Source organism: Sciurus carolinensis, chromosome 3 (assembly GCF_902686445.1).
Source record: "Sciurus carolinensis chromosome 3, mSciCar1.2, whole genome shotgun sequence".
Lineage (NCBI taxonomy): Eukaryota > Metazoa > Chordata > Mammalia > Rodentia > Sciuridae > Sciurus > Sciurus carolinensis.
Genome location: NC_062215.1, coordinates 2,049,098 through 2,068,603, shown reverse-complemented (window position 1 = coordinate 2,068,603; position 19,506 = coordinate 2,049,098). Strand labels below are relative to the sequence as shown.

General features: G+C 48.4%; 1 protein-coding gene across 1 annotated transcript in view; it reads left to right on the top strand.

Moving 5' to 3' along the window:
• The window catches only part of Rptor (regulatory associated protein of MTOR complex 1), a 339,150-nt gene that overhangs the window by 57,197 nt on the left and 262,447 nt on the right, over positions 1-19,506 (top strand). The window contains 1 exon segment of the mRNA XM_047544108.1: positions 8,763-8,865. Coding sequence (XP_047400064.1) covers positions 8,763-8,865 — 103 coding nt within the window.

The following is a 19,506-nucleotide window of genomic DNA, read 5'->3' as shown; positions in this document are numbered from 1 at the left end:
GGCATAGCCATTCAGAAAGACGCCAGATGTCAACATCCCCTCCAGCTGGGCTAAATGGAGAGGATTGTGCCCAAGGACTCTGGATGTCCCAGAACCAGACCCCAAAGTCACGGTACTGAGACACTTGGGGGAATTCTAGAAGCTGTCACTGCCTCCTGAAGAACCAGTGTGTGTCCACTCCCTGAGGGGCGGAGGCTGACTGTTGGGCTCACTATCTGATTCTTGGCCAGCAGCATGAGGTGCAGGGACCTGCTCACAGGCTGCCCTTGACGAAGAGTCTTGAGGGCACAGTTCTTTCTGTCCCTATCCTAGAAAGGCTGCTCACTGTAGCTCAGCTGCACACGGCCTTTGTTCACCCTCTGGCATCTCTGCCGCCTTCCACTCTTGCCCCTCTGACCCCCTGCATCACCGTGACAGCCTGCCTAGTTCCCTTCACTCTCTTCCTGGCCTTGCTGTCAGTCTAGTCATGGTCTTCCTGAAAGCAGCCTTTTTCACACCTTTTTGCCCTGGGAGAGGCCTTTCCTCAAGGCCCTGTTGGAATCTGCCTCTCCTTCCCGTGAGTGCCGGGACCTTGGGAATGGCTCATAAGTCATGTTGGCCCAGGCCGGAGGCTGGTCGGGAAGTAGAGCAAAGCTTCCCAGGCTTTCTGAGGCGTATTGTGGGGTGCTGTGACTGCACCTTCAGCAGCCTGGGGGCTGTTCGGATCTTTGTTTGCCTCGGGATTGCTTTCTTGAGGCCTGTACCATGGATGACATGATGCTGGACAATGGAGAGAGGTGAAACAGTCAGTCCCTTGGCAATGTTGCTAATTTTAATTTACCTTGGGACTAGTGAATCTGTGGTTGAGCATTTTACCAAATAAAAGCCATCTCTAAATAGCCTTGGAACTAGTCCATGATTGAATTGGAAAATCGTGTCCCCATTGAAGACATGTCAACAGTGGGCTTTGTTGTGTGTCCCGAACTGGGAAGGAGCAGAGGAAAAACCACACAGGTGCACGGTTGTTTTGTAAGACCCAATGTTGCTTCTGGGGCCAGGGTTCTCAGGAGCAAGTGAAGAGACCTCCTGGTGCCTCGGCAAGCCTGCAGCTCGTCTTCCGAAACACCACTAGGTGAATGCTCATCTTTTTTATCTTCAGGGTAGGTAAAAATTGTACATACAGGCAGGTGTGGTGGTGTACGCCTGCCATCCCAGCTGCTCCAGAGGCAGCGGCAAGAGCATGTGAGTTCAAAGCTGGCCTCTGCAACCTAGTGAGACCCTGTCTCAAATAAAAAATAAAAAGGACCGGGGATGTGGCTCAGTGCTAGAGCACCTCTGGATTCAACCTCCAGTACCACACACACACTCAAAAATTGTACATATGTACACATATACTCGTGAAAGAAATCTTTGGTATGGTGGTAAAATCATTTTATAGCTTTCTTTGCTTGTGGAAGTCATGTGTATTTGTTGGGAAAGTTGAAAAGCATCACACTGAAGGACCAGGTGTAGAGAAGGGTGGTCCACATTGCCCCTCCCCAGAGATGCAGAGTCCTGGGGTGTGTGTCACCTCTGTGACCTCTGCCTGACTCATCTGCACATCTGAAATGATACCTGTGGACATGGTTTTGTGTCCTCCTTCTCATTCAGTTATGTTGGTGCCTGTCCCATGCCATTTTATTTATTTATTTTTTAAAAAATATTTTTATTAGTTGTTGATGAACCTTTACTTATTTATATGTGGTGCTGAGAATCGAACCCAGTGCCTCATGCATGCTAGGCAAGCGCTTTACCACTGAGCCACGACCTCAGCCCTATCCCATGCCATTTAATATCTTTTGGAAATGTGTCTTATGTCTGGGTAGAGATATACTTCACAGGCCACAGAATCCGCCTGTTACCAGAGGAGCTCACAAACAGGGTCGTGCGACCTAAAAGCAGGTTTTTATAGGCTGTTTAGTTTTCTGTCCTAAGCACTACGTTTAACATACTGTTTGATTATGGCCCATGGGCTTTACAAGGATAGGCAACGAAGGGGCTCCCTGGTCCTTGCTTGCTTCTGGGAGTGGACTGGCAGCAGAGGCTGGAGGCAATTCATTTAAAGACCCTGGGGAGAGTCATCCAGGTAGGGACCCAGCACCAGGACCCACCATTTGTCATTATAGAACCACCAAAGTGTATTTGGCATAGAAGTCCACAAAGAAGAGAATTTCTTGTGTTCATTTAAAATGGTTATGCTCTCTATAGTAGTAACCCCTTCCCTGAAAAAACCAATACCTTTAAAGTGAGCTCTTGCTGGTTCCTTTTTTGAAACTTTTCATATGTACTTCTTTATTCGATTTTTTAGAAACCTCAACTTCTCAAAGGTCTCCCTTGTTGGGTCAAACTCAGTCTCTGAGCAGTTTGTGAGACACATGTTTGAGATGGCAGCAGTGACCGGGACTTCCTAACTTCAATGTAGAAAAATTTGCCTGTTGTCTTTTCCTTTCTATTAGGCTGTTTTACAAGAGTCGAAGTTGATTTTAAAACCAGTGAAATATAGACAGAGTTTGGCCTAAAGAAAAGCACATTTAAAAACCTAAGTTATGCTTCCAACTCAGTGTAACAAAATGAACTCACAAATTCCAGAATCTTGTCCCCTTATTTCCAGTTCCCATTGAAAGGAACAAAGGAATATAAAAAATAGGGAATTTCCCAAGCTAGCATGGTTGCTGCTGGCAATGGCGATCTTGTTTTGTGTTACAGGTTTTGTTTATAGAAGTTCAGTTTGATGTCTTCCTGCCAGGCCCGTTCACATCTGTCTAGCAGGCTTCGGGATGGGAGTTGGGGCAGGCTAGTTTTCCTTTCTCCTGAGGCACCTGATTACCTGCCTCCCTTCTCTTCTCTTTGCTGTATGTTCTAGTTTCTGACTTTCTTTATAAATTATTCATTTGTGTAGCCTCAGCTCTGCTCAGTTTTTCTTGATGCTCCAAATCCTAATGAAGGCTCCTGGGAGTGGGAGGCTTTGTCCTCAGACAGGCAGGGGAGCAGTGCGTGTTGTGACATGGGTAGCCAGCCCTGGCTCGCTGTCTGTTTCTCGCACTCATTTGTCTGTGTGAGCCCCGGCTCAACATGGACAGACCACGTGATGGGCAGGCTGAAGCGCGCATGGTTCTTCTCTTGTGTGGCACTGAACCAGAGGCTGTGGCAAGTTGCCTGTGGGTTTTTGAGTTTGGTTGCGCCACCAGATTACCCGTATCTTAAAAAAAAAAAAAAAGAAAAGAAAAAAGAAAAAAAAGATTTCAGTTAAGTAAGATGATGCCAATGAAGATATCCCTTGTGGTTTGGTTAGTGTTCTTCTGATGGTGACAGGCATTGTTCCATATCTAACCAGGGAGGTGGCATACACCTGGGGTGCAGGCCTTCATGTGGGGGTGGTTTGTGCAGTTCTGAGAGCACAGAGCTCTGAGCCCTGACGTACTTCCCCAGCTCATCTAGGCAGCACATGGCTGGGCATGAAGGAAGAGGGTCCCAGTGCCTTTCGCCATTCAGTGTGATGCTTCTGAACTCTGGGCTGCTCCAGAGCCTCCTGGGTGTCTCAAGAAAAATTCTGACTTTCAGAACACATCTGGTACCAGAGGACTCACAGGAAAGTGCTCAGCTGCTTAAATGCTGGGACCCTGCTGTCTGCTGGCCCTTGCCTCTCCAATAATTCCAGGGTGCCTTAAAGATCTTTGACTAGGGCTGAGCATCTTGGGGAGTCCGTCCAGCCCCCAAGGGCACTTCCAGGGGGACCGTGCCAGGGCCAGGTGTGAGACAGCACTCCATGACCCTCAAGCCCTGGGCACCTTGGGGCTCAACTCCACCTTCTTCACACTTGCTTGAGAGAGAGTTAAACCCCACTCCAGTGATGAAGTTTTATACCTTCTCAGAATGATACTCTTTTCAAATTCAAAATTAACTTTTTGGGATATAAGTATGTCAGCTTAAGTTATATTGCATTGGAGAAGTGTTTTAAAGTCCAAAATGGTTATTTTATATACTGTTCTACAGTTTTGGGTACATTAAATTTGATAGCCTTTATATGGAAAAATATATGACTGTATTATTAAAAATCATTCATCTAGAAGTTTTGGCATAAAGACAAAAATAAAATACCAGAAAGACATTTTAAGTAAAACTAAGAACTTAAAACTTAGCACATTCTAGTGACATGGAAGTCTGAGGCAGGAGGATTCCAAGTTTGAGGCCAGCCTTAGCAACTTAGTGAGACCCTGTCTCAAAATGAACAATAAAAAGGACTGAGGATATAGCTCAGCAGTAGAGCACCCCTGAGTTCAATCCCTAATAATAAACAAACAAATCCCCGTATTTGAAATTAGGCCAACATGGTTAAAATTTGTAGAGGAATCAGATATATTTGATTGGCTTAAGGATAGTTAGCTGTACTCTTTTACCCAATTTTGGATTAAGTTGCTAACTAGTTGTCTGAACAAATAGGTGTTTCTAGTTTCTGTGCCAGTGTGGTCTTGAGTTTTGTTTTTTTTTTCTTCTTGTTTTCATAAGGAGTGTGAAGGATGTTGGGGGTGGGGGTGTTGCATAAGCAAGCCTGTGTCAGATTGATTTCTTCCTGGTCTTCATCTGTTCCTGCAGTCCACCTCTCATTCTGCGGGTCAGTCCCTCCTGCTGCTGTCCTTTAGGGCAGTGAAGGAGAAACCGTTGCTCTAGGTGCCTTTGGTGAGCGAAGATGCCCTGAGTGTCCCATGGGGCTCAAGTGACTTCTGGGCCTCTGCTAATGTTTTTGTCTATGGAATCAGATTGTCAGAGAATTTTTGTAATTAACTTAAAACTTGCTTATTTACTGAGAAGTGTCTTGTTTGAATCAGAGATGTTGGCAATGCCTCACCAGAGCCCTGTGTGTCCTTGCCCCACGCTACATCCCCCAAATGGCAAATGACTGAGCAGGCACCGGCCCAGAAAACGACTCTCCCCTTCTTCCTGCGGTGCACAGGATGTTCCTTTTGCACATTAAGAACAAAATGAGAAACCAGTTGGGAACCAGTTCAGTTGATGAAGCAGATGGTCTACAGCAGACCCTTATCCATGGGGACATATTCCAAGACCCCAGAGAACGCTGAGACCCTGGGTAGCGCCAGGCTATAAATGTACTGTGGCTTTCCTTTGCCCATATGCCTGTGATGAGGATTAATCTATAAATCAGGCATGGTAAGGTATCAGCAACAGTAACAGTGTTGCGATGAGGTTGATTCATTGATCAGGCATGGTAAGGTATCAGCCAGGTTTTCATCTCTGTGGTCATGATGCCCAAGGACAGCAGCCTGGACAAGGACAAGCTTATTTGGGCTCATGAGTTCAGAGATCTTAGCCCAAGGTCAGCCAACTACACTGCTCTTGGCCAGAGGTGAGGCAGAACAGCATGGCAGAAGGGTGTGGTGGAGGAAAGCTGCTCAGGGCGGGGTGGAGAAGGGACAAGCCGATTCCCAAGGGCAGGTACCCGCGACCTCCTTTCCCAGCCACACCCCTTTTGCCTAGTTACCACCCAGTAACCCATTCAGACTGTTAGTCCAGCAAATGCTGAGGTCGCAGCTCTTGGGATCTGATCATTCCACCTGGTTCCCAAGTGGCTTCTCATGACAACCAGTGATAAAATAGAACATGCACACTAGTTTATTACAATAAAAGTCACAGGCAGTTGTCCCCCCCCCCCCCCCTTATGTTACTGCACCGTAATCTTTCACTTAGAGGAAACACTTCATGTCTTCTCTCTGGTACATCTGAATGGCCACATCTCTCCTGTTGTGTTCTGAGGCTGCTCTTTAGAAAAGCAAAGGTTCCTTGAACCTGAGTGCCATGGTGCTGCGGCAGTCGATCTGATACCCCAAAGAGCCACTAAGTGACTAATGGTGGGTCACATATACAGGGTGGATAACATCCTGATTCACAGGATGGAGATTTCATCATGCTGCTCAGAGTGATCAGCAACGCAGAACTCATGATTAGCTTCTGGAATTTTCCATGTTCTGTCTCTGACTGCAGTTGACTCAGGTAATGGAAACTGCAGATAATGGGATCACTGTGTTTGAACATTTGAGAACGTGAGCAGGGAAGGTGGTTTTCTCTGTGGAGGCCTTGAGGACTGCGAGTAAAACCTGCTCTTTCCTCAGGAAGCTGCTTGGAACCTGCTCCAGGGCTTGGCTCAGTGCCTTGCGGAGACCTGTGGTTCCCTGTTACAGGGTGGAGGACATAACCATGGCTTAAGTTGGACAGGCAGGCACTAGCCATCGTCCACTGTGGCTGCAGCAGGATTGAGAAATGTTGCTGTGAAGTTGCTTCTTTTGGGTAGCTTATCTATCCTCAAAGACTGAGTTTGCTGTGAAGTAAGGGATTAGCTCTGTGGAGTTATTGACACTAATCACTTAAATATTGGAGGATGACTAAGAAGCACAGTCATTGCTATTCTCTGATTGAATCTCAGCACCTCTGACAGTGGACCAATGGGCCTCTTGTCTCCTTGTAGTGAGAAGACCCTGGCTAAGGTCTGTGGGAAGAGCTGCTCTCTTCTCAGGTCCTGCAGGCAGTGGTGCAGCTCCTGGGGAGGGAGGGCCAAGTGCTTCCTCTGCCCACAGAACTTTAATTCCCTGCTGGACAGCTGAGCATACCTGGATGTGATCAGCGGCATCCTCGTTCTTAGCAGGGAAATGGGACAGTGTTGTTACAGTCAAGGGCGACGATCTCCCTGTCATCCTGTTGTAATTGTTATTAACATTGTTATAGAAGTTCTGGACCATACAGTAAGTCCTAAACCAGAATGAGGAACGACCTGTTGGAATGAGGCAGTACCCTCGCTGTTCCCTTCTGAACCTGAAGAGAATGGCCACAGAGCAGCAAGTGTGATGACATATTTATTGAAGCACATAGAGGGCATCCCTTCTTGAGGGCAGGGGCAACAGGAAATGGTTCCAGAGAAATATGTGCCTGTGCCGGGGTCTCAGTGAAATATCTGGGGATACTCTTAATATGTGTGGGACTTCTTGGGTGAAGAAAACTAAAAACATTGCTGAAAAAGCTAAAGGAGACTTAACTGGGGAGACATACTGTGATCTCTACAGAACATTATGAAGATTTCACTTTTACCAAATTGATTTGAATATTCAGTGCTGTTTTAATCACAACTCCAGTGTGATTAAAGATCAAATAACTGATTAATTAGGAAAAAAATAGATGAAGATAAAATGGGATAAGTAAGATTAAAAATATATTTTAAGGAAGAAAACCTGACCCTTGCTAGTTATTATGAAATGTGAAGCTAAATTGTTTAAACCTGTAGCTCAAGCCAGAAGACCTGGCTGGTGGGTTAGTGGGTAAATTCAGTGGCCCAGTACAGACAAGAATTAACATATACCAAAGGCCCACAAACTGAGTTAGGGGGAGAGTGCTTAGGGGAATTGGCACAGTTGGCTAGTTTTTTGAAAAATAGTAATCCTCATTTGTATCATGTATCAGTATAACACCCAGTGGGATCAAATAGTCCAAAGTAAAACGCTAACTGGGGATGTGGCTCAGTGGCTACACAGGCATGTATGAGGCCCTGGGTTTCATCCCCAGCACAGAAACAAACAAAACACCAGGACAAAAGACACCTGTGGTCATCCTCTGTGTAGTTAGCCCCTGGCCTGTGCCACGTTTCTGCTCAGAGGTGTTGGTGGGAGTCCACCATGAGCCTTGGGGCCACAGGGCACAGGCAGGCTTGGCACTGAGGGAAGGCATTTCTGGAGGGTGCTGGAGGCGGAGATCCCAGGAGAGTTGGGGCTAGGAGGGGCAGAGACCTGGGGAGCCCAGCAGGGACTGCTGAATGGCCTGGAGGGTGTGGAGGGACTGAGGGTGCTACTGCTACAGATGGAGAGCTTGGCTTCAGCAGCAAGACCCACAGCTCCCAAGTAGCTTTGGGACAGATTTAAACAGGTGGTGAGCTACCATGTAAAGCCCGACTCTGCTGCACTGTGTTGGGGGAGGTCCTCTTATAGGTGGATCAGAGTTGGTGGTGGAGACGTGCTGGTGGCTGGACTAGGATGGATGGAGGAGGAAGGGCTGGTGTCCAGCTCACAGCCCCCAGGGGCACTATGAGTGGTGCCTTCCACCCTCCACCTTGGGTATTTTTATCTGTTTGATTTTCTGATGTATTTCCTACACCTGCAAATAGTGACTGGCACCTGGTGGGTGCTCAGTGAGTGCTGACTAAGTGAGCAGGTGAAGGATGCCTTCCAGGTCTTTTGGGCGCAAGCAGCAGGTGGGTGGAACTGTTTGCTACTATTGGAGCACTGGAAGAGGAGCAGGTAGGAAGGCACAGCGGGCGATGGCCTGGGGTGTTCCGTGGAGGAAGGTGTAACCTTCCCTTTCTGTGTCAAGAGCTCGTGAAAACTAATCAGGAAAAATCATGATGACAGTAAGTGGCCACATAAATATGAATGGAAAATTCACAAAATAGTAAAAACATCCTTGAAGAAATATTCAGCCTCACCAATATGGAAGAGTAATATTAAATCCACAGGATGGGTTTCCTCGTGAAATGGTGAATGATTGTAAATAATAACTTGTGCGATTTTGCAAGGAATCTGGCAGAATGTATCAAGGGCTTTGAGCTGTTTGTCTTCTGATCAGATCTGTTTCTGGAGACTGATGGTAAGGAGATTGAGAACAGCTGCTCCTGCCAGTGTTGGGAGTGGGGGGTGAGTAGGCCGTGCAGCCCCCGAGTCCGTGTTGATGTGTTTCTGTTGTGCTTCCAGATGAAGACAGTCAGCGTGGCCTTAGTTCTGTGCCTGAACGTCGGTGTGGATCCTCCTGACGTGGTGAAGACCACACCCTGTGCCCGCTTAGAGTGCTGGATCGGTAAGTGCCAGCCCTCCCTTATGCTGCTGGGTAAATCCCAGGATTTTCTTTCTTTTTGGAGTTATGTAACCTCTAAGTAATTTTAGATGCATTCACTTTTATTTTGTAGCAGGGAAGTGTTTCAAGGAAAATTAGTAAAATAATGATTATTTTTCCTTTTAAATTTGCCCCGTATTCAGCACTTAATAATAGCTACATACACTTTTAAGAAATTGACTGATCCTGCTTGTATTTATATGAAAGGTTAATTGAGCCATTTCCAGCAAAGTGTCACGCGAAACACTGTGGATCACCATTGCCAGTGTCTGCTGAGTGCTCACAGTGTGAACTGTTTTAATCTGCTCAATCCTGGGTGGTGGGTTCTGTTACTGAGCTTCACTTAAGAGCTGAGGAAGAGGAGACATGGAGGTGAGGGCTTGTCCACAGTTGTCCTGTACGTAAATGGCAGAGCTGGGATTTGAACGTATACAGTCTAGAGGGTTCTTTTGTTTTCTGTTGTGGTGTAAAACACGGGTGCCATGAAGTACCCCGGCCATGTTTAGGCGTGTTGTCCGTGGCCCTGGGCACGTGCACACGGTTGTGCAGGCGTCTCCACCATCCGCCTCCATAACTCTTTCACCGTCCAAACCTAAACCCCGTCTCCATTACATAGCTCCCCGCCCCTCCCAAGCCCAGCCTCTCTCTGGCTCTGTGAGTGCAGCCACTCTAGGGACTTCATCATGTTAGCATATGATATTTGCCTCTGCCTCCCGCCTCCCCCCTCCATTTTTGGCAGCATGTCCAGGGCCTTCCATGCAGACAGAAGCTCTTTCTCTCTAGGCTACGTCCCCAGCCCGCCCTACTTTGCCTGGCTTATGTCACTTAGCATGGTATCTGCATCTGTGCTGTAGCAGGTGTCAGAATTCTCTTCCTTTCTATGGCTGAATGGAACTCTGTTGGTGTCTGCTGTGCCACGCTTTGTTTATGCATTTGTCTGTCAGTGGACCTTTGAGTGGTTTCTACCTTTTAGCTTTGGTCACAATAGCATTTAGCTGTTGTGAATAACACCGCTGTGAACATGGTGTAGCGGTATCTGTTTGAGTCCCCGCTTTCAGTTCTGGTGAGTGAATTCCCAGAAGTAGGATTGCTACATCTCACGGTCATTCTGTGTTTAATCTTTGAGGAGCTGCCATCCTGTTTTCCTTGGAAATGGCTCCATTTTCATCACCTCCAGCAGTGCACAAGGTCCCAGTTGCTCCAGTCTTTGCTAGCGCTCACTGTTCTGTTTTTGTGATGGTAGGCATCCTAATGTGTGTGAGGTGGCATCTCTTTGTGGTTTTGATTTGCGTCTGAGTGATTGTTATGGTATTTTTTGATGGGTTTGTTGGCCATTTGTATACCTTCTCTGGAGAAATATCTTTTCAGTCCTTAGCTCATTTTTGAATTGAGTTGTTTGTTTTGTTCAGTAGTGGGAGTTTTTTTTTATTTTCTGGATACTAGTCCCTTATCAGATGTGTGATTTGCACATATTTTCTTCCACTAGAGACTATTTTTAACCATTATACAATGTACCCACCCACTTTTTTCCCCTTTAGTATCAGGTTTATTTCAAATACCATTTATTTATTTCATTTTTTATTTTTTGGGTGCTGGGGATTGAACTTGGGGGCACTCAATCACTGAGCCACATCCCCAGCCCTGTTTTGTATTTTATTTAGAGACAGGGTCTCACTGAGCTGCTTAGCGCCTTAGCTGTTGCTGAGGTTGGCTTTGAACTTGCAACCCTCCTGCCTCAGCTTCCCGAGTTGCTGGGATTACAGGTGTATGCCTCTGTGCCTGACTGAATACCATTTATGTATAGAAAGTCACCTTTTTGAATGTAATATATTTCTCTGAGCTTTAACAGAAATATGCAGTTGTGTGACAAATTCTCTAGTCAAGGCATAGCCTGTTTCCATCACACCCAGAGAGTTCCCTCCTGCACTCCACAGTGTGAGAGTTGCCATGCCGCTGCACTGTGAGCATGGGGCGTAGCTTGTCCTATTGTACCATTTTTATGGAGATACCACACTTTGTTCACCTGTTCACCAGTTGATGGAGGTTTGAGTTGTTTCCAGTTCTTGGCAATTATGAATAAAGTTTCTGAAAGTACTCGATCTTTGTGTGGACGTATTTTTTGGAAAATATTTAGGATGGGGATTCAGGTCACGTGTTAAGTATGTGTTCAGTTCCTTAAGAAGCTGCCTAATTGTCTTGTACTGTACCGTTTTGCATTCTTGGTAACGGGCATGATTGCTCCATGTCCTCACTGGCCCTCAGTAGGGTTTTAAAAGTAAGGGTGAAGACGTCTTTTATATTCTTGTTCACATTTACCATTTGGGGCTGTGCACTGCTTACCACGGTCAGGTTTCCATCTGATGTCCTAGTCATTCTGCTGGAAGAGCCTCCTTGAACATTTCTTGAAGTTTGGTCTATAGGCATTGAATTTTCCCAGATTTTTGTTTGAAAATTCTTTATTGTTGAAAGCTATTTTTTCCTGTTCATAGAGTTTTGTGTTGAGCTGTCTTCGGTACTTGGGAGCAGCCCCTTGTTGTCTTCTGGTTTGTGGTTTTGGGTAAGAAGTGTGCTGTGATTCTTGTGTCTCTGGCTTTCTTGTTCTTTGGTTTCTCAACCCTTCCCTCTGGCAGTATTTGGGATTTCCTTTTTACCTTTAGATTTTTGATAGACTGTCAGTGACCTATCTGTTTTTGTGCTTGTTTGGTTTTTGGAATTTCTTTTTCTTGGGGTTCTTTGAGCTTCTTGGATGTGTAACTTGATGTCTTTATTTTTGAGTAAATTTCAGCCATTACCTGTGAAAATGTTCTGGTACTGGAGATTGAACCCAATGCTCTTGCCTGTCCTGCAATGGCCAGCCTCTGTTTAGTATCAGTGTACAGTTCTGTGCCCAAGGTGTTTTCTGCCCTTACCCCAGGTGGACCTTCTTCTCGGTGGTTTTTGCCTGAGTCTTGGCAGTTCTCTGCCTAACCAGCAACCCAGACCTGGTCTCCACTCCTTCCCCAGTGCAGAGGTCCTGAGCCTGTGCTCCGTGGACAGGGGGATTCAAGCTGGGGGTACTTTACTCTGCCTATTCTCACTGCTTTTCACAAGCCAGTGGAGTGGCCTGTGAGGATGGGAGCTCCCCTTGTTCTCGGACCCCCTGGCTATTCCAAACTGCCATGCTGACCCCCAACTGGGCTGTGAGTGTTTGGGTCCATTTTGGCTGGTTTCTCCCAGGTGGAAATGGTGCACAATCCTGTCTCTGGGAGGGTGGTGGTCTCATGGAATTCAGTTGATTGCACTGTGGTCTCAGCTCTCTGGTGAGCACAAAACGAGTTTGATGTTGATTATGCAGCTTTCTCTGCATGGTAGGATGGGGCAAACCCATCCCCATCCAGCTCTTTATATCTTCAACTAAAGAAGTTCATTACTTTATTGAAAACTACATATTACTCTAATCCAAAACCTGTTTTTCCTACTTTATTTGCTTGTCTCCTTACCTGGTTGGCAGTCACTAGCCCTTGCCTAGGCCCTGTTGCCCCACACCCACCGACAGAGTAGCCATCTTCCCCAGAGGCTCTCCCTTGCTGGCAGTGCTGGGCCATGTCGACTTCTTACTCGACACCCCAGCTGTTTCCACTCCATGTGTCCTTTGTCCCAGCTGAGTGTAGTCCTTTTCTTCTCTCCTTCTTCAACTTCTCTTATGTTTGGGTTGCTAACCTGGCTTGCTGTGTGCTTTCTAGGTGATGTGTGGTCCCACTGGGATGCACAGGTCGGGGTGTCTGAGGACAGCCGCACATTTCCTGGGCTGGGCTGAGGGGCTTTGGTTTTTATCAGATGCCGGAGAGTTCTTTCATATGTACTCCCCGTAAAACCCAGAAAACCCTTTTCCACGATCTCTTTGATCAGATTTACTAGATGTTAATGAAAAGGAAAAAATTCCTTTCCCTTAGTGTAAAAATTTAACAAATGAATAGATATTTAGATATTGCATTTAAATTTTTTCCCTACAATTTAGGAAGATAGTCTACTTTGTGATAATTTCAAAGGAGTTTTGAGTTCAGAATGGCATGTACTTTTACTAGGTTGAAAAATTTTCATTTTGTCCTTTATTAGAAAGTGGGTAGACCTGGTCCTAGTGATGGCGATTTAAACAATGTGGTATAAGAAATAAAGAATCGTAATGATTTGTTTCAGCAGATTTGCTGTGGTGACTGGCAGTCCATATTTTATTTTGAAAGCAAGTTTCAAAATTTGCAAGTTGAGTAGTGAGCAGTTTCCCTGGTTCATTGGAACAAGTCACTGTCCTATCACCTCTGATTCTTTTTTTGGTGCTAAGGATTGAACCCAGGACTCTTTGCCACTGGACTAAATCCCCAACCTTTTTTTTTTTTTTTTTTTTTTAACTTTGAGACAGGATTCAATAAGTTGTTTAGGTTCTCCCTGAGTTGCTGAGACTGGCCTTGAACTTGGGAGCCTCTTTCCTCAGCCTCCCAAGTTGCTGGGATTGTAGGTGTGCATCACTGTACCTGACTCGCCTCTGAATTCTTTAGTGTGTAATTCCTGCAAGTGGATTTTCTTGTTCAGGATCACAGTGCAGTCCTTGGGATCAGGCACTGGCAGTCAGTGGCTGCCACAAAGTCTTGGGCTTGTTCAGGCTTGCCAGTGGCCCAGTGCCATCCTTGGTAGCACAGGTGCCTGCTCAGTGTTGTGGTTGCCCTAACTTGTTCTGCCTGTAGCAGGCCTGCTGCCTTTCCTCAGCTCTGTGACAGTATGCTTTTTATTTTGTAGAATGTTTGCTGTTTGCTGAGAATTCGTGCTGAGCTGTGCCTTTTAGAGGACTGGGGGATAGCTGCTGTGTTCATGTGGCACGCTGTTGGGGGATGTGTGGTTTTCATCTGTCCACTCCAGATTGCCATAGCTCTTGGCACCTGCTGGACTCTACTGCCTTTGTAGTGGACCTTTGTTCCTGGGAAGAGTGCTCTGGGACCACAGGAGTTCCTGTTTCCTTTTTCCCTCCGCATGTGTTCATAATTCAGGTGTCATTACTGGGTGTGAACTGGCCCCACCTTGGCAGCGGGAACCAGACTGTTGGGTCGGCTTCTCTGGCCTTTTGTTTTGCTTCCGTCTGGCATTCTTCAGGCAATCCTTCCTTTCTGTCTCCTCCAGTTCTCCCCCTGCCACTCCTAGTCTCAGTACCTGTCAGTGGAAAGTGGTGTCATCAGAGCTGGGGCTCCCAGGGCCTCCCCGTCGGCAGAGTGGGGCGCACGCATTCGCCTGTGCAAGGTGTGCTTGCACTTTGTCCTCTACCTGCTGGTGTGCACTGAAAGCTGCACGTTTGCCTCAGGCCGCATGCCAGCCCAGTGGGCACCGTCCACGTTTGTAACTCCCCCAGTGTCTGTCATCCTGCACGGGCCTGGAGCCCTGACCTGGCAGCTCCCTATAGGCACTGCGGTTGTCTTGGTCCTTGCACAGATGCTGCCTTTCCCGCCCTGCCTCACGGCTGCAGGATTGTCAAGGAGGGATTTTAACATGTTTGTCAAGTACTTTTGTTTTTAAGCGTGGCCAGTCCAGTACCCAAGACTATGAGTTGGGGTTCATCTGGCAAGATGATGGGATTGCAGTTTGTGTATGGAAAGCTGCTTCAGGAATCCTCAGAATGGAGTCCACTTCCAGGAGAAAACTGGAAAGGCGGGTCTGGTTGGAGACCCTTACAGATTGGGGACTGTGGAGGCCACAGAGACCAAAGAGAGGGAAACAGAACCCTGAGGGCACAGAGAAGGTGCAGAGAGGGGTGGGGAGGCTGGATGGGCCCATGGAAGAGCTCCCAATCTGCACTGTCCCAGGCTGAGTTGGGGCCTGGCAGATTGCAGTGGCCTGGGCAGTGGAGGCAATGAAGCTGAGGGTTGTCAAGTAGCGTGGCAGGCAAGGAGAGGGGGTGCCCGTGACAGGGACCCAGGCTTGGGGTCAGGTCACAGGTGGGGAAGTGTGGAGAGGAAGCCTCCTCACCGTGACTGGTACAGCCTCATAACTTGCTGAGAGGCTGCTGTTCAGAAGGGCCAGGCCAGCATCTCATGCGTGGCCTCAGCACTCTGTGCTCTGCCACCCACATCAAGTGACTTCGTTCTCACCCAGGCCCCCGCTCTGTTCCTTTGGTTGCGCTGCACCCACTGGACTGCTGAGAGCTTCGGTTTCTTCAGCTGTGGAGTGGAGCTATCCGTGGCTCCACAAGCGGTGCCTCGTGGCTGTGAGGGGACTGCTGAGACCTTGACTCTGGCTCCCCGTGGAGACTGGCTCTTGGCAGGGGCAGGCTCTTGGCAGGGGCAGCCTCCTCACACCCCCACCCCAACCAAGAACCCACCCTTGCAGCATCCCCACAGCTGCCTTAGTCTATCTGTGCTGCTATGACAGGGTACAGGAGACTAGGCAATTTGTAGATATTAGAAATTTATTGCTGACAGTTCTGGAGGTGGCAAGCCCAAGATCAAGGTGCTGGCAGGTTCTGTGTCTGGTGAGGACTGCTCTCTGCTTCCAAGTTTCTCCTTGAACTCTCCTCACATGGTGGAAGGGCCAGGAGAGTAACAGGGCCGAGCTAGTTCCCTCCAGCCCCTCCATTCATAGGGGCTCTGCCCTCATAACTTAATCACTTCCTGTGGGTCCCACCTCTTAATATTATCACATGGGGATTAAGTCCTAACATATGAATTTTGAGGAACACATTCAGACTGTAGCACCAAACTCAGTGCCTCCTGCTCTACAACACTTGAACACAATGCCTTTCCCTCAACACACCAGGTGCTGAGCAGGGAACTGGAGCTGCCTCCTGGGTCTTGCCTCTTCCTGTGTGTCTGGCTGCAGAGAGGTACAGTGAACATGCCTCCCTTGATCCTGTTGTTAAGTGTGCAGGCCCTGTGCACCTGCTGCCCAGCCAGCCAGTATATCTGACAGATGTCTGATAATAGAATGCATGATATTTTTAATTTTATTTAACAAATAAATATTCAGTGTGTCAGGGGACCATCTGAGCCCATGCCCCATGCTCTACTGCAGGCTGTGTGTGCGGCCATTGCTGTGCTGGGCTGAGACTGCTTTGACCTCAGAGACGAGGGATGTGTGGGCATCTTCAGAAGAGGCCAGGGTCAGCCTGCTTTTGTGTACCTGCATATGCCACCTAAACCTGCGTTGTAGCCAGTGCTTCTTCCCGAAGCTCCTTCCCAATGCCTTCTGCCCAGCTGTCAATGTCTGTGGAGGAACAAGCAGGGAGAGGTGGTCCTACTGTTGCTGTCCCAGATGGCAGACCGCGGGCGGGATGCTTCGCAGTGTGGCCAGCTGGGGGGTTTGGGGGGATGTGGGTGTGGTGGCTCTCATTTGCCTGTGATGCCAGGGTGCCACTGTTGTGGTTTTCCATTGCTGATCCTGTGTCCCTGTGGCTGTTCAGACATGCTGTTCTACTTCCTGGAAAGGTCTCATGTCTTTTTGGAAAGCAGAGGGAAGCAGTCTTGTTTTGTGGCCTGCCATTAAATGCTGTTGCAGTAATACTGAAAACAGTTCCACTAAACGAGATGCACGCCTCACACTCGTTTGGGAACCGTGTTTGAGAACAGATGGTAGAAGAGCTGAGTGCTGAACAGGAGGAAGTGTGCTTACTGGAATACCTTTCATGTGCGAGCTAGTGGTGGCTGAACCTCACAGGATAGAATGCCCCCGGTTTGTCAGTGTCATGGAGATTACTATCCCAAGGACTTATTCAGGAGGTTCTTGGCTTTGTTTTTCTCTTAGTCTTTAGAGAAAGCAGTTATTTTCCCCTTAACCTACACATGGGCATCCAGAGACCCTGTGCAGATGAGTGAAAGTAATCATGGCTGTCCTTCGTGTGGCTCTGGGGATTACAGAGCACTTGAGCAGACTGCTGTTGGTTCTTGCAACAAGCCTGGTCATCACATTGGTCAGCAGGTCAGTCAGGTGGATGCTTACATGCCAAGTACAGTGCTGTGTATGGAGGAGCTGTGAACGGGGCACCCTGCCTTCCTGCTGCTTACGACACATCCTGGAGGGTGGACTGGCCTGGTGGAGGGGATTGGAGGCCAGGAGGAAGAGGTCAGCCTGGAGTGGCTGGGCGCCAGGAAGCGCTGTGGCTGGAGGGTCAGGCAGGCGGGTCAGGAGAGCAAAGCTGGGAAGACGGGAGTGAGCCTACTCTTGGAGGGACCAAGCTTGGGGCACTTGCTCTGTCCCTGGGTGCTGGGGGCTGGTGAGTCCCATTAGCCGTGACTGCCAGTGCTCTGGCACAGCTCTGGGTCTGCAGCTGAAACCCTTGCTCCATGAAATTCATGGTTCAAAACCCCCATTTTCTCCATACAGCGCTGTTGTCTCAAGGTAGTATCTTGATGCCTCCTCTGAGGGAGGGTAGTGTGACCACTTGGAGCTTCTTCCCTGGCTCCCTCCCACTCGAGTTGTGTGTACAGCCCAAGCAAGGCCTGTATCTTAAAAGAACTTGTCCCAGGCTTCCCCTCAGATTTGTTGGACATCCATCCAGCTCCTGCCTTTTGTGTAGTTGCAGCAGGTAGCACAGGACCTGGGGTGGAGTGAGGCGGAGTGGGTAGCACGGGGGTCGCTGGTGAAGATGGTTCTTTGAAGAATTTCAGCCTGCCCTAAGGACCCTGTTCACCTGAGGGCTGCTGCCTCTGGCCAGAGTGGTCCTGTGTGCCTCTGTGCAGCCATGTGGCTCCAGGCTTTGCCCTCAAGCTCAGCCCCTCTCTGAGATGATATTATGATTAAGAAGATAGTCATTCCTAGTTTCAAAGTAGCCATTTTGCTGTTATGTATGATCTTATACAACTAATTAGTGTCAGAGTCCTTGAAAGCCATACAGAGAAATTCATACTGGATCCAGTAGGTAGCACTCAGTTAATAAGTCAATTAACAAAGGTTTAATAAATGCCTACTAAATGTAAGGTACAAAGGAGTATCAAGAATCCTCGAGCAGTGGGCTTTTGCATTTTCTTCTACGTTTCCATGGAAGGGTAGCATACATACAGAGCTGCACCTAGCTCACGTGTACTATCAAGAGGACTTGTTCTAAACGGGTCCCACCCATGCAGCCCAGGCCCAGAATGGTATTACCTGTGGCCCAGATGCCCCGTCTCACCCGCTTCCTGTCACCTGGCAGGTGCTGGGGTGGGCAGGTCCACCTGTGCTCCTCTCTAGGTGGCCTTGCCTTCGCCTGCCCTCTAAAGGATCAGGACTGGATTCAGGAGCCCACCAGACAGTGGAGGCTCCCTCGGTGACCTCAGGAGCCTTGTGTGGGATCACAGATTGATGCTTGATGGCAGAGTATAGTTCTTTAAGGAGGAAAGAAGGGAGTGGAGTGGCCATCGGGTTGTGTACCTATGAAGAAGACAGGAGGTAGGAGAAAATTCTGCCTGTTATTGTCTGTGGAGTGCCGGCACCATAAGTGCCTTCTGTAACTTGGGCCAAGTCACCTGAGATCTTCAGACTAAGCTCGTGGGCTAGGAGGTGGTCTGACCTTGGACCATGTTCTTTTTGATGTGATGTTTTAAGTGACATGAAATACAGAGGGCTTATGCCGAAAGTCTTGCAGGTAGGAAAATGTTTAAAAAGTGAAAAGTTAGGTGCCAAGTGTGGATCACAGCTGCTTTCCCACCACTGCACGTTTGTGGATGTATGCACACTCACTCTTCAGAACCTTCCCAGCTTCCCTGTAAAACAAAACAGAAACCCAGGAAGGCCTTGGAAGGTAGGTACTGACTAAGACCCCCTACAGTTTTAAACCTGTCTTCTCCATGCCCCGTCCCGCTGGTGGCTGGTCAGGAAGGCTGGTTTCGGTGTGTTTGAATCAGTCACTGTGGTGCTGGACACAGCGTTTCAGCTGTCCTCCTTCCCTGCTGTTCCTTCTCCCTCTCGTGTCTTCTCCTCTCCCACCTGCCATCTTGGAAAGAGGCCTTCAGTTTGACTGTAGGGATTCCCAGTAGATTGAGGTGTCCGGGTCCCAGGTGGGGAGTCAGGCCCATTGTCAGGCTGCCTCCCCAAAGAGGAGTCTCTGCTGGGTACTGTGAGGTGCAGAAGGGTGACAGAGCAGCCCCTCTGTGCTAGCACGGGGTGGGGGGTGGCGGGGGAGAAGGACCTGAGCCTCCCAGGGTGAAGTTCAGTGGGTAGGGCTAGTTGCAGTCCTGGCACTGCCTACCTGTGGTGTGATCCGTCAGAAGAGCACGTGCAGGCTGCGCATACGGAGTGAATTGCCCTGGCACAGGTGAGCCTGGCAATCCTGTTTCTTCTACAAAGGCGGAACTTTGTTTTTATTGGTGCTGGGGATTGAACCCAGGGGTGCTTCACCACTGAGCCACCTCCCCCGCCCTCTTTATTTTTTGAGACAGGGTCTCACTAAGTTGTCACCTGACTGGCCTCAAACTTGCCACCCTTCTGCGTCAGCCTCTTGAGTCGCTGGGATCACAGGCCTGACCCCTATGCCCAGCCTGTTGCCTTTACCACTACTGGGGCTGTGAGCTGCTGGCCACACCGGCCCTGGGATCAGGAGTGAATCAGGCTTTCCAGCCTGCTTTGTGTGATGCCACCATCCATCATGCATGCTCGGGTCCTGTTCTTTAAATG